A 15,188-nucleotide genomic window follows, 5' to 3' on the forward strand; every position below is an offset into this window, starting at 1 on the left:
CAGAATCTTTTCCTTGATTGGCAGAATTCAACAGAGGCTCTATCCAAAGTACAGCATAAACAAATGACTCATCATATAAGCAGGGCATCAAATTTCCTTGATCTAGCCTAGGGGTGTCAAACTCGCACCATCACCATCACGTGATGTTATTGGGATTTTTTCCCCCCGTTGCTAAACTGGGCATGGCCAGCACATGACGCATCTGGCCTGCAGGTTGGGAGTTGACAGAACTGATCTAGCCCTGATCTTATTTTCCCACGTGAAGTGAGCTGGTTTGAGAGAGTGTCTAGACCCAAAGTCATCCAGTTGGCTTTCATGGCTAAGCTGCGACTAGAACTCAGTCTCCCACTTTATAGAAAATGGACAGGGGTAAATATATCAACAAAGGGTTGTGGGAGGAGAGAGAAAAATGGCATCTCTATCAGCTGCAGCCCCAAGAAGTAAGATTCAGTAGACTTTCTCTTTCTTCACAGGAATTCCACTGAGTTAGGACAAAAGGCCTAAGATCCTTATAGCATTAAGAATCAGTACTAAGGTACACCTTTCCCTTTTATATTATGATTTTTTTTAGTTCATAAACCTGAGGAGAGGAACTACCTTCTTTTATCCATATGAAAATTGCACTGCTAAAGAAAGGAATATAAATACAATTACTACATCCCTTTCTAGCTAAAGAAAAGGATGAATAATGATTATAAATAAGTAGCCTTAAAATGCCCTGAAAAGCTGTTAGGCTATGAAGAGAATCACAATGAACTTTTCATCATATCTTATTTCATCATGAAACTATTACTACTTTTAAAGGTAGGAATTCACCTTTCACCTGGGTATCATCCTTAGCCTTATATTCTGTGCTTTTAATGGCCAACTCTACTCCGTAGCCTGACAGGTAGACTTTTTCCTTATTTGGATTCTACAAGGAAATAAAAGTAAAATCACATGAATATTGTCCAACAAAACATTTCCTAGATTATTTTTTACAACTTTGCAAGACTATGAGTTATATTATCCAACTATATTTAAATTAGATAATTCACAAATTAGAACGTTCATTGATCAAAGGAGAATTATGGCCTCTGCATAACAACCTGCAGTAGGATATCTCTTGTTTTCTTGAAAGTGCCTTTGGATCAGGGGTGAAATGCTACCAGATTGGACCAGTTCGTCTGAAACGGTAGTAAAAAAATTCTACCGGTTCAAGTGAACCAGTATTTCCGACGATCAGCTGTGACACGCGATTTATATTAGCTAGAAAGCAGGATTTCCTGCTTTCTAGCTAATATAAATCGTGTAGCACAGCTAATTCCCCCCCTCACTGTGCTACTTACCTTTGCACAAGCACTCGGTAGCAGGCTCCGCCCACCTGCCCAGACATCACCACGTCCATTTTTGACGCTCTGTGCAGACGCAGAAGGTCCTGCGAATGCTCAGAAGTGATGCATACGCTCACATTTGTGAACCGGTAGCGAATGTAAGGAGATTTCACCCCTGCTTTGAATAGGAGGGAACAATCTACTTATTTAAAAATCATATCATGATACTCTCCAGCAAGTCCAAAATGTAAAAAAAGAATTGGAACAAAATATTATTCTAGACAAAGTATTGTGATGCTTTTGATTACAATGGTATTCACTTTTAGATGGCAAGTTAACACTCTGGAATGATTCCACTGCAAAGTAGTCTTGCAATTGTGAGGTTTTTCCTAAAATTCAAGGGGATTATATTTTTTTGTAAGATTAAGCCATTGTTTTGTGTGTTGCTTGCTAGAGAAGTGAAAACAGCTTAAACTGTTCTCCATGACATACTTTCAGGAATATAAAAAGTATTATCATAGCAATAGCAATAGCAGTTAAACTTATATACCGCTTCATAGGCTTTCAGCCCTCTCTAAGCGGTTTACAGAGTCAGCATATTGCCCCCACAGTCTGGGTCCTCATTTTACCCACCTCGGAAGGATGGAAGGCTGAGTCAACCCTGAGCCGGTGAGATTTGACCCGCCGAACTGCAGCTAACAGTCAGCTGAAGTGGCTGCAGTACTGCACTCTAACCACTGCGCCACCTCGGCTCGGATCATACCTATCATTTTCTCAAAGCTAAACATTCTGTCTCTCTTGGATTCTCTAATCATTTTAACTGCCTTTTCTGAACCTTTCTTGACTTATCAAGATCATTTTATTTCAATTTTTTATTTTGTATGGTATTAGTTGCTGTATCTGATTTTGGATCATCTCAAAATCTTTACCTCTTAAATCATTAGTAAATGTTAAAAGTAGAAAACTATGAATTGAATCTTCTGGATATCTAAGCAATAACTACATCCAGATTGATGAGAATGCAATACAATAATCTTTTCAATTTAATTTTCTCTCAATTATACAGTTAGCTACCACTATGCCATCCATGACTAATAAAAGTATCATGAAGCATTTTGCAAAATTCTTTGGAAATATATAGTGAAAGAAAACCACAGAACTATGCAACAGTATGAGCAATTATTATGATTTCATAAAAGTCTTTAGACAAAAAATCAGCACTTTCAATTTTAGACTAGAATGCAATAAAGATAAAACATTTATAAACAATGCATATTGCTCTGTACGATTGTATTAGAACTTACAGCAACATAATGTCTAAGAATGTAGTTGATTTCTCCTGCAATGGCTTTTGATACAAGAAGTCTGTGAAATTCAGAGAACTGCTTTGAGCCAATCTCAGCATACATGATTACAATAGGACTTTCAGAGTTTGATCCTGGGTACTTGTGGTCCCCTTTGAACATAAAAGGTTTTGGCCTGGAGCAAGAAAATAAATAAATAAATAAATAAATAAATAAATAAATAAATAAATAAATAAATAAATAAAAGCAGTGCTTTATTAAATCAGGCGCCAGAGACACAAGAACAGTATATAAAGGTTACTTGATTGTCATCCAATATTTAATCAAAGTGAGACACATAAACTTTCAATTCATACACACATGAAACTTATTGTTGTTTTCTGAAATAAGAAGGCATAATTAATACTCCAAATGACATAGATTTTACTGTCTTTGGAAATATGTATACTCCTATTACGATGGATATTTTCAGAAGAAAACAGGAGAAATACCATTTATGAGAACCTTAGCTCCAACCTAATGAACAGACAAAATTGAATGGACAAGGCCTACACTTTCTTTAAATTATACTTTGATCCAAATTAACCCAAAATGTTATTTTATTAATAATTATATCTGAAAGAATACTATCAATCACTAAATGTGAAAGCCATCACAATAATAAAATATAAGGAAAAGAAAATTAAGGCCTTTGCTTGCTAAGTCAAGCAGACTGAGGTTTACAAATGTGGACTTTGAAGAAAAGCTTTTATTTGCTTGCTTCTTCGCATATCAAATTAAATGCTTATTTCAGTCAAGACCTGTATAAAGAGGGTGGGAACTCCCACCTATTATTTCAATAATTCTCCTATTCTTCTTTTCTAATCAATCTTCAGAAATCCTCATGTTAAATTTTAAAAATTATTTCCATTTCTTAGATTAAAAAAAAGATCAAAACGCTCTCACTGGTGCAGTAATCCTGAAATCACAGATAAATATCCATTCCCTTTAAGATCACCTCCACATTTTCCAAGTAATATTGAATTATTTAAAAGGAGCAAGAAGGTTTTATCAGGGCTTACATATTCTCCAGAAATAAAATCTTCAAAAAGATGACATTTAGTAAAATCTCTTCATTAACAAATGAGGTCTTTAGGATATCTTGGCAAAAAAACAAAACAACCTTTTGGATGCAGTCTGTATGAGTGTTCCAAGCCTGTCGGCTTCACAAGTCTTCTCTCCATGAACAACAAAGAATGCATTGCATTGTTCTGGTGCAGGCTCATCAGCGGCTATCTGTATTAAAATGTATCTGTTTTAATAAAATGATGACAGCTTCCATCTCATCAAAATCAGAGCAATGGGACCTTAGTCTTATGGTATCTTATTGGATTCATCTCCATAGCATAATTTGATCAATAAAACTAACTAGTGAAAAGGAATAATTTTGAGCAGTAATAACTTAAATAAGAACTTTTTCATAATTGTTCTGCTTTCAGTCCAGATAGATACAAGCAAGTAATGTGGAAATTAACTTCTCCAACCTTTCCAGATATACATCCCACAAAGAAATTGCCACTTAATTTACAATTGAGGAAATAATCACTAAGCTATATGAAAAACAGGGAACAGTCTTATAATAATTTCAATTGTTCTCTTCTATCTCTTTTAGCACTTTTTTTCTCCTTGCAAATTTGTTTTGTTTTCATGTATACTGTTCATGGTAAGAATGGCAGTCAGTAAGAAAGATTTTAAAAAGGAGTTATTTGCTTTTGCAATTTTAACTGTTCCCATCTAAACAGGAGATTTCCATGCAATAATTTTACAGTATTAATTACAACCTTATTTTTGGATCAGAAACAAAATGGAAGGATAGAGAATAGCTATTAGGATAACACCAAATTTGATGATGATTAATTTAATCAATTTTAATCGTGAGGGGCAACTTTAAGTTACCGTATTTTCACCCATATAACCCGCCCACGCAAATAACCCGCCCACGTGAATAACCTGCAGATTTTCAAGATCGTGTAAAATGTTTCCCGTATACCCCGCCCACTTATATAACCCGCAACGAGTAAGCCATCGGCAAACATTACATTAGCGCTATTCCATCGGACCTACCCATTAAAACCAATCGGAGGAGAAAGCCTGGGCGAGCTGGGGAGGGGTTGGAGGAAATCAACTCAAGGGAGAGATCTTGAAATTCAATAGAAAAAAAAATGCTTGGGTTTCGGGACGCCTTCGTGAAAACCCCACCCCTGGCTATGGGCGAAGCGACCAGGAAGAAGCAGGAGGTGAGAGGAAGCCCGGATTCTGCAGCCCCTCACCTTCTCTGGGCTTGGAAGTCCGGCAGGAAGGGAAGGGGAGCAGGCGGCGGTGCGGCTGTGGCTCCGTTTTCACACACACACACACCCCTCCCTTCTTCTGCTTTGCTCTGTGAAAGGGCTTCACTGCCAAAGCATTTTGGTTTTAAAAAAAAAACACCGTCCCTTTCTCTCTCCAGTTAACAGGGCCAACCCAAGTGGTGCATTTTATCTGGGAGACGCCACGCAACGAGGGAATCTCCTTTTGGGGGGGGTGTGAGACGCTGACAGAAAAAGGGCAAGCAGTGGCCGTGTGAGGCGGCCTTGAGAGCTCCAAACGACCTACCGTACTGGCTGGCGAGGTTAGTTCTCTAAAGGCCGTTGAAAGCTCCGGGGAAACCCCTTTTTCCGCCCTCGGAGCCCCCGGTGCTTCCTCAACCCCCCCACACTTTTTCCTCTTTGGTTCACCCCACCCCCGCCCTCAAGGGCCCAGGACTCTGGGAAAGTGTGCAGCTGGGGGGCTGGGGAGGAGAGAGCGTCCACCGTTCCTCACGGGAGGCACTTCGAGCCCCGCCGTATCTGAGAGGCTCTTAGTCGTCGGTGTGGGAGAGGAGAGAAAGGTTAAAATGTTTTTGAAACATAAAAAGAATCCTTTGTGGGCAAACTTAAAGCTGCTGGGCTGCACGGGCTTGCTGTAAATTGAGGGCATGTTTTGCCTTTATTTATTTTGCCGCCTCCCCTTCCCTTCCTCGGAGGGGAACGCTCGGAGCAAAAGGGACCCCCGCCTCGTTAAAGCCGCATCCGACGCTTCACCTACAAACGATCCCGATTCTCCCGCGTCCTTCCTTCCTTCCCTCCCTTCAATGTACCGTACTCTTCCTATAAAGAGAAGGGAAGCGTGAACAAACTCCGGGCAGGAGATGGGCTCGCGTAGAGGTACCAGAAGTTTAACCGTTTCACCTAAGCCACAGCTCGTCCTCTCTTGGGACAGCCTTCCGCCGACATTAAAACGATGCGTGAACTTGCGAAAAACTGTGGCAGGCACGGAAGGGAGGGAGGGAGCGAAAAAAGAAGCGAGAAACGGATATTTTCTCCCTCTCGTGAAGGGGGGAGGATCTGGTGCTTTCCGGCTCGGGCTCCTTTTCTCCCTTTTCCTGCTTGGGTTTCGGGACGCCTTCGTGAAAACCCCACCCCTGGCTATGGGCGAAGCGACCAGGAAGAAGCAGGAGGTGGGAGGAAGCCCGGATTCTGCAGCCCCTCGCCTTCTCTGGGCTTGGAAGTCCGGCAGAAAGGGAAGGGGAGCAGGCGGCGGCGCGGCTGTGGCTCCGTTTTCACACACACACACACACACCTCCCTTCTTCTGCTTTGTTCTGTGAAAGGGCTTCACTGCCGAAGCATTTTGGTTTAAAAAAAAAAACACCGTCCCTTTCTCTCTCCAGTTAACAGGGCCAACCCAAGTGGTGCATTTTATCTGGGAGACGACACACACACACACACACACACACGACACGTGCGGCAGGAGGAGCGGCGTCCTCCGCGCTCTCGGCTGCCACAAACGCCACGCAACGAGGGAATCTCCTTTTGGGGGGGGGGTGAGGCGCTGACAGAAAAAGGGCAAGCAGTGGCCGTGTGAGGCGGCCTTGAGAGCTCCAAACGACCTACCATACTCCGTTTTCACACACACACACCCCTCCCTTCTTCTGCTTTGCTCTGTGAAAGGGCTTCACTGCCGAAGCATTTTGGTTTAAAAAAAAAAACACCGTCCCTTTCTCTCTCCAGTTAACAGGGCCAACTCAATCCCGCATCCTTCCTTCCCTCCCTTCAGAGCGAGGAAGCGGCAGCTCGTCCTCTCTTGGGACAACTTGCGAAAAACTGGAGGGAGGGAGCGAAAAAAGAAACGAGAAACGGATATTTTCTCCCTCTCGTGAAGGGGGGGGATCTGGTGCTTTCTCCGCTCGGCGACTAAGAGCCTCTCAGATACGGCGGGGCTCGAAGTGCCTCCTGTGAGGAACGGTAGATGCTCTCTCGCCTGCCAGAAGGGAGCAAAAAAATAACAAAGGAGCGGAGAAAGCACCAGATCCCTCCCCCCTTCGCCAGAAGGGAGCAAAAAAAGAAGCCAGAAACGGATTTCTCCCTCTCGTGAAGGGGGGGGGATCTGGTGCTTTCTCCGCTCGGCGATTAAGAGCCTCTCAGATACGGCAGGGCTCGAAGTGCCTCCCGTGAGGAACGGTAGATGCTCTCTCGCCTGCCAGAAGGGAGCAAAAAAAGAGAGCATCTACCGTTCCTCACGGGAGGCACTGCCGTATCTGAGAGGCTCTTAGTCGCCGAGCGGAGAAAGCACCAGATCCCTCCCCCCTTCGCCAGAAGGGAGCAAAAAAAGAAGCCAGAAACGGATTTCTCCCTCTCGTGAAGGGGGGAGGATCTGGTGCTTTCTCCGCTCCTTTGTTATTTTTTTGCTCCCTTCTGGCAGGCGAGAGAGCATCTACCGTTCCTCACGGGAGGCACTTCGAGCCCTGCCGTATCTGAGAGGCTCTTAGTCGCCGAGCGGAGAAAGCACCAGATCCCCCCCCCTTCACGAGAGGGAGAAAATATCCGTTTCGCGTTTCTTTTTTCGCTCCCTCCCTCCAGTTTTTCGCAAGTTGTCCCAAGAGAGGACGAGCTGCCGCTTCCTCGCTCTGAAGGGAGGGAAGGAAGGACGCGGGATTGGGTTGGCCCTGTTAACTGGAGAGAGAAAGGGACGGTGTTTTTTTTTTTTTAAACCAAAATGCTTCGGCAGTGAAGCCCTTTCACAGAGCAAAGCAGAAGAAGGGAGGGGTGTGTGTGTGTGTGAAAACGGAGTACGGTAGGTCGTTTGGAGCTCTCAAGGCCGCCTCACACGGCCACTGCTTGCCCTTTTTCTGTCAGCGCCTCACCCCCCCCAAAAGGAGATTCCCTCGTTGCGTGGCGTTTGTGGCAGCCGAGAGCGCGGAGGACGCCGCTCCTCCTGCCGCACGTGTCGTGTGTGTGTGTGTGTGTGTGTCGTCTCCCAGATAAAATGCACCACTTGGGTTGGCCCTGTTAACTGGAGAGAGAAAGGGACGGTGTTTTTTTTTTAAACCAAAATGCTTCGGCAGTGAAGCCCTTTCACAGAACAAAGCAGAAGAAGGGAGGGGTGTGTGTGTGTGTGAAAACGGAGCCACAGCCGCGCCGCCGCCTGCTCCCCTTCCCTTCCTGCCGGACTTCCAAGCCCAGAGAAGGCGAGGGGCTGCAGAATCCGGGCTTCCTCCCACCTCCTGCTTCTTCCTGGTCGCTTCGCCCATAGCCAGGGGTGGGGTTTTCACGAAGGCGTCCCGAAACCCAAGCAGGAAAAGGGAGAAAAGGAGCCCGAGCCGGAAAGCACCAGATCCTCCCCCCTTCACGAGAGGGAGAAAATATCCGTTTCTCGCTTCTTTTTTCGCTCCCTCCCTCCCTTCCGTGCCTGCCACAGTTTTTCGCAAGTTCACGCATCGTTTTAATGTCGGCGGAAGGCTGTCCCAAGAGAGGACGAGCTGTGGCTTAGGTGAAATGGTTAAACTTCTGGTACCTCTACGCGAGCCCATCTCCTGCCCGGAGTTTGTTCACGCTTCCCTTCTCTTTATAGGAAGAGTACGGTACATTGAAGGGAGGGAAGGAAGGAAGGACGCGGGAGAATCGGGATCGTTTGTAGGTGAAGCGTCGGATGCGGCTTTAACGAGGCGGGGGTCCCTTTTGCTCCGAGCGTTCCCCTCCGAGGAAGGGAAGGGGAGGCGGCAAAATAAATAAAGGCAAAACATGCCCTCAATTTACAGCAAGCCCGTGCAGCCCAGCAGCTTTAAGTTTGCCCACAAAGGATTCTTTTTATGTTTCAAAAACATTTTAACCTTTCTCTCCTCTCCCACACCGACGACTAAGAGCCTCTCAGATACGGCGGGGCTCGAAGTGCCTCCCGTGAGGAACGGTGGACGCTCTCTCCTCCCCAGCCCCCCAGCTGCACACTTTCCCAGAGTCCCGGGCCCTTGAGGGCGGGGGTGGGGTGAACCAAAGAGGAAAAAGTGTGGGGGGGTTGAGGAAGCACCGGGGGCTCCGAGGGCGGAAAAAGGGGTTTCCCCGGAGCTTTCAACGGCCTTTAGAGAACTAACCTCGCCAGCCAGTACGGTAGGTCGTTTGGAGCTCTCAAGGCCGCCTCACACGGCCACTGCTTGCCCTTTTTCTGTCAGCGTCTCACACCCCCCCCAAAAGGAGATTCCCTCGTTGCGTGGCGTCTCCCAGATAAAATGCACCACTTGGGTTGGCCCTGTTAACTGGAGAGAGAAAGGGACGGTGTTTTTTTTTTTAAACCAAAATGCTTCGGCAGTGAAGCCCTTTCACAGAGCAAAGCAGAAGAAGGGAGGGGTGTGTGTGTGTGTGAAAACGGAGCCACAGCCGCACCGCCGCCTGCTCCCCTTCCCTTCCTGCCGGACTTCCAAGCCCAGAGAAGGTGAGGGGCTGCAGAATCCGGGCTTCCTCTCACCTCCTGCTTCTTCCTGGTCGCTTCGCCCATAGCCAGGGGTGGGGTTTTCACGAAGGCGTCCCGAAACCCAAGCAGGAAAAGGGAGAAAAGGAGCCCGAGCCGCCGAGCCAGCCCACTGCCGCGAGGAAAGTGGTGGTCCCAAGCTCTCCCTTTAGTTAATCTGTGTAAAATATTTTACGTATACCCCGCCCACTTTTATACCCCGCAGGGGGGGGCGCTGTGCATGTAAAAAACGCATATAACCCGCGGGTTATATGGGTGAAAATACGGTATGTCCCGATAGGTTAAAAGGAAAAGCAACCTATTATTTTTCTATTAATTATTATTGCTTAAAAGAAAATATACATCATAAAGTTTCCAATGTTTTGTCTAACCTGTTGAAACGCTTGAACTGTAGCTGAATAGGAGCGTAAAGACAAAACAAACTTCAACAAGTTCTGCTGCAAAGGTGAGAGATTTTGGGAAGCAGCTTGCAGCACTGCATTGTAAGAGGAATAATCAGTACCTGTCAATGAACAAGATACATTGTTTAGTTTTCAGGGAAACACAAGAAGGATTTCAAACATAATTGTTTCAGTTGATTTTACAATCCAGCTTCTTCCAATAAGGAATACAATTGCCTAGAGTAAAATGCAAAATCATAACATAAAACAAATAAAGACTCCATTAATAATTAAGACAGGCCTAATATCACTGCCATCCATATCTGATTGCAGAACAGTCTGATCTTCCAATTACGAATATTAAAACATAATATTCTGCAGTTGTAATGAAGATATTTAATTTAAAAAAAAATCTTCTAGGCTAAATAATATATTTAACTACCTTAACAAAACAAATAAGGATAAAAACAATTACCATCATGATTAGATGACTGAAAGTTTTGGCAAGTCTCAACAAAATTCCAGAATTTCTCGTTATCTTCTTCTGCTAAAAATTCACTGGGGAAAAAATAGTCTCATTTAAAAAAGATAGTACTTTATCAATTAAATTTTAAAAACCAAAAAAACACTGCAATTTAGAAGACGTTGATTCAAATGTTATTTTGTTATGAATTCAATGGGCATTTTTAAGCAAACCAGTGCTCTTAGCTTACCTGCATATATTTACAATACTCAAATTATATATTGATTCATCAACTTTCTAAGACCATCCAACACACAGCAACATATAATAATACTATTATGACATACAAGACCATAACATGAATAAATGAGATTTTATATATACACATAAAATGTTTCAGAGGAAAAAAGACACTGTTAACATTTTTACCTTGCTTCAAGTAACAGAGGTGTGGAAAACCACTTAGTAGTTAAGGATGTTGTAACAGCTTTTGAATGTGCTTCAGCTAGGGAGAAGGTCATCCAAATTCCAATAAGTGCAGTTACAGTCCCCATCTTAAAAAAACACTAAAAAAGTGAAAATACGAATATTTAAAATGCAGTCCTTAAGAAATGTAAACCACTCACCAATAGTAAGAAGGCTTGCTATGATTATTAGACTTCTATACCAAAATTAAAAGCACTTCTAGGACAGATTTAATTATAATAAAATCTATGGTACAGAAATTGCAATATCCACTATTCCTGTCTACTAACTATGCTGTCTACTAACTATTTCATCGAAGAAAGTCCAGTAACACTTAGACAATTGAGAATCCTGATCTTGATTTAAATTACAGATTAGGAATAACCAGTCTGGTGCCCTCCTTATGTGTCAGATAATTATTATCTTTAAATGTTGGTCACATAAGGTAGGGATTTATTAAAGTTGAACCCAGTAGAGTTCCAGAGGAAATTGGGGATGGTTTCTGAAGTTCTGGTCCAGTTTGACAAATTCTTAGACACACTTTGGAATAAAAAAGCAACAGCATTTTCAGATTGGATTGTGGCTATGAAGACTTTCTATGCATGGATGGTCCCCCTGGTGTTCAAAGGCACTGCAGGATATGAAGTATTGTATGATACAACTAGAGCACTGTTGATGAAACAGTGTCACTTGGTGGGAACCTCAGAAATATCGTGGCACGACAAAACCGCGGTCCACTAAAGCGCGCCCGATTAAACCGCGTCGCTGACATCAGCAGCAGCGCAACAACAGCGACCGCGGAGAAAAAAGGGCGCTTTAAAAAGCGCTTTGAAAGCAAGCCGATTCAAGTTAAGGTAAGGGTTAGGTTTAGGGTTAGGGTTAGGGTTAGGTTAAGGGTTAGGTTAAGGGTTAGGTTTAGGGTTAGGTTTAGGGTTAGGTTTAGGGGGGTTAGGTTTAGGTTTAGGGGTTAATTTTAGCTTTAGCGTTCACAGCGTGCTTTTTTCGTCGCGCTGTGATGACGTCAGGTACGCGGTTTCGTCGAGCGCGCTTTAGTCGAATGCAGTTTTGTGGTGGAACCAGAAATATACCTTCTCTGTCATGGCCCTTGCCTTATAATAAAGCCCCTCCCCCCCAGTCCCACTAGAGATGCACAACCCTACTGCCTTTTCCCCAGATAAAGAGGTCAGGGCGTGAGGCAGTTGATGGAGTTGGCATGATGTGGTTGAATATGGATGTGAGTTTTATCAGAGCATCAGTGCATTTGCAGTCAAATAGTCTTTATAACTGTATTTTGTTTTGTGCATTTGTTAGCCTCCTAGAGTTCCTTCTAGTACAGGGGTCACCAACCTTTCAAACCTCAGGGACCAGTAAATTCATAATTTTAAATCCTGCGGACCACTAATATGATTTTTTAAAAGATAAATAGTATTTAGTGCAATATAAAAATGCAAATATTTTTTTCTGCGAACCACCAAAATTTTCTCATGGACCACCAGTGGTCCACAGACCACTGGTTGGTGACCGCTGTTCTAGTAGATGGGCAGCCATATGTATTTAATACAGTAAATAAATATATAAACACAAAGTTGTAGGCACAAAAACAATTCGAAAGCACCAGATGGCAAATTCCCATCACGGATATTTCTGCTGTTTTTTCTTCTACAGCCCCACATAAAAAGTATGGAAGCGCTTCGGCTTTTCCCGATTCTCATTCCTTCCACAGAAAAGACACAGATCATTTTGATTTCGTTAAAAGATCGGACGATGCATTAACGCTCCATTCCCTGCATTAACGCTCCATTCCCAACTGCCAAACTAGCAAGAGTTTAAAAAAAAGTCCTGATTGCTTAAGTACACTACATGACACGAGCACAAAAACCAGGAGGCACTTTCACTTACTCTTTGCAAATACAGGAAAAGGAAACCGGCTGGGTGGCACATGATCAGCCTAAAACTGACGGCAGGTTATTGGGCATAGCTGAACTTAACGCGATCGCCCCCCCAGAGCGTGACAGACCAGATATGTTGTACTGCAGATTCCCTTATGCCCACGCAACGTAACCGTGAGGATTCGGTATGAAAACAATCCAAAGCATCTGGCTGGGGGAAATGCTGGCGTAAAGTTTAGCAGGACAGTAACGGTTGATTGAGGCAGAGCCGATCCTCGAGGGCAGCCCCTTCCCTCGATCCACTGCCTTACCTGCTGCGTTAAGGAGCGGTGATATCCCTCCGGAAACGTCCCAAACACCAGAATCACTACGACATGCACTGACACCGATGGGGGCTCGCTCGGGAGCGTGGCTTCCGCTGCTGCAACAAACCACCCTCCTCTGCCTCGCAATGATTGGGTCTCGGGGCGCCCCGCCCACCGTGGGGAGACTTTTGCCTCGTTGAAATCGGCCATTGGCTGAGCCGATGAACCATTGGTGGCGAAAAGAGCCTTGGGAATTGCAGTTCGAGATCCGTACGGCGTCTACTTCAAGTGTCGCGAGACGTCGAGGAAAAAAAGAGAGAAATGTTAATTGGTCTAGGCGGCTTGGCGTCTCCGACCACTAGCAATCACGATTGGCTGCCCTTCTCGGTGGAGACGGCTTCGGGAGGAAAAGCAGAGCTTACGGGTTTGCCAGAAGACGGTGGGAAGTTAGCTTCCGCCCTCTCGTTATTAAATATCGTGGCCTTTTTTTTAATGTTTTGTCTCTCTTTTGTGAAGTAGCTGAAGTGTTGCTAATACCGGCCGTGTTCTTCCGGGATCCTGGATTCTTATTTTGCCTTTCTGCCTGTGAATATATTCTCATTTACATTTACCAATAAGGAAATTGCATAATCTCTTTCACTGATTACTAATGGGAATTGCTTTCTTTGTTTAATCTTCTGGAGAAATCTCAAAAAACAGAAACGTGAGCATTGCATTGCATTGCATTATTACTTAATGCCGGCGAGAATAATTTTCATTTTGAGTTATTAGCCAAACTTACCTAAGTTTCTTTTCTCACAAATGAAAGTCCCTTTCACTTTTCACACTTTTTTTAGCAATGCACATGAAAGCAGAGGGTAGATTCTATGTTTTTAGGCTGGGGTTACATGAAAGCCAACATTGCTCTGTCCATAATTCATTTCCTGTTTTGACTTCTCCAATAAGCATGACTTTCTGAGGATCATTCTCCCATATAGTTCAACCTTTATTTTCATAAGATAGGAAGGAATCGGAGTAAGAGGCAGGGGGTTAGTTATAACTCAACAGATCTTTCAATGTGAATCCCCGAAATTACATCTCATAAATGCAGTGGAAAACTTATGCTTATAGGGAGCCGCTATATTATAATTGAGAAAATGGTTCTAGTGTTAATTCATGCTAGATTATGCAAGACTTTCATTCATGTCAGAACAATGTAAGTACTTTTAGATGCTAATCCTACTGTCAGAAACCATTCCATCTACAATTAGAATGTCTACCACAGACATGTCAAGCTTGTGGCCTGCGAGTCAGATGCATCACACACTGGCAACATCCACCCCATTTTAGCAAAGGGGGAAAGTTGCAATATGTCACATGACATGGTCGTGAGATTGACCCCTCCCCCCTGCTCTACCAAAATATTTGATTTCCATATATTTGGAACAGGAAATTGTTTCAGCTTGTAAAGCTGGAATCATTTTTGTTACATAGTGCTTTTGAGTAATATTCTAATACTGGTTGAGTTTAGATACAAATCTTATTAAACCTTTTCCCAGCACCAGGGAGGAATACCAGTAGAAAAACCTTTGGAAAATCTTTCATGTCTAGTTTCTCTAAAGCTTTGAAAATTTTAAAAAAATGTAATTTGTTATGTTCTGAAACCCTAAAATTGTAAAGAAACACTTTCAATCCTTCAACATGATCTATGACAACAGATAAATTCTGCTAATCTTCATGATTAAAAAAAATAATTTGGCTAATCAGTACAGCAAGACTGACAATTGTTCTTGGGTTAACACACAACATGCAATTTATTTCAGACACCGGAGTCTACTTCATATGCGAGGCTCCTTTATAATTGTGTGTAAATGTTAGGGGATTAAAAATGGAGAGGAAAGAATTAAGCGTCTGAAATTCCTGAGCATCACAACTCAGCTGGGATTTCAAGTTGTTCCGATGGCTACAGGATCCTCGTAGTAGTTGTAGGCTGCACTAGATATTTTTAACGTTGCTACGTAACATTTGGCAGATCGCAACGATTGTTCAAGCAATAGCTACTTGAACAGCGTATTTACATGTTTGTATTAATACGCGCGCGATAGAGCAGGTCCGGCTCCTCATCAAATACTGTTTTATGTATGGAGAAAAACTTCACAGAAGGTTAGAAGATAATGCTGCATTTGCTTTATCTCGTTCGGAAAAGAGACGCCAACTAACGTAAAATTAAAAAGGGCGTGCGATCTTCCTTCCGGCTGACCGACAGCAAGCCAGTTTCCCGCCGTCTTCTAGGA

The 15,188-nt window shown here is 43.5% G+C and overlaps 1 protein-coding gene across 2 annotated transcripts in view; it reads right to left on the reverse strand.

The window, feature by feature from the left end:
- UGGT1 (UDP-glucose glycoprotein glucosyltransferase 1) overlaps positions 1–13,068 on the reverse strand; it is a 58,028-nt gene extending 44,960 nt beyond the window's left edge. The window contains exons 1-7 of one of the 2 annotated variants that reach the window (XM_032225240.1): positions 12,922–13,068; positions 10,686–10,822; positions 10,269–10,351; positions 9,785–9,915; positions 3,780–3,892; positions 2,618–2,792; positions 817–913 (exon numbers count right to left, since the gene is read on the reverse strand). In XM_032225240.1, the coding sequence (XP_032081131.1) occupies positions 817–913; positions 2,618–2,792; positions 3,780–3,892; positions 9,785–9,915; positions 10,269–10,351; positions 10,686–10,810 (724 nt within the window). In that variant the 5' untranslated portion in view covers positions 10,811–10,822; positions 12,922–13,068. The remainder of the gene's footprint in view (positions 1–816; positions 914–2,617; positions 2,793–3,779; positions 3,893–9,784; positions 9,916–10,268; positions 10,352–10,685; positions 10,823–12,921) is intronic. The other variant, XM_032225242.1, reaches the window with a different exon arrangement.
- Positions 13,069–15,188: the final 2,120 nt, after the last annotated feature.

This window comes from Thamnophis elegans, chromosome 10 (assembly GCF_009769535.1).
Source record: "Thamnophis elegans isolate rThaEle1 chromosome 10, rThaEle1.pri, whole genome shotgun sequence".
Lineage (NCBI taxonomy): Eukaryota > Metazoa > Chordata > Lepidosauria > Squamata > Colubridae > Thamnophis > Thamnophis elegans.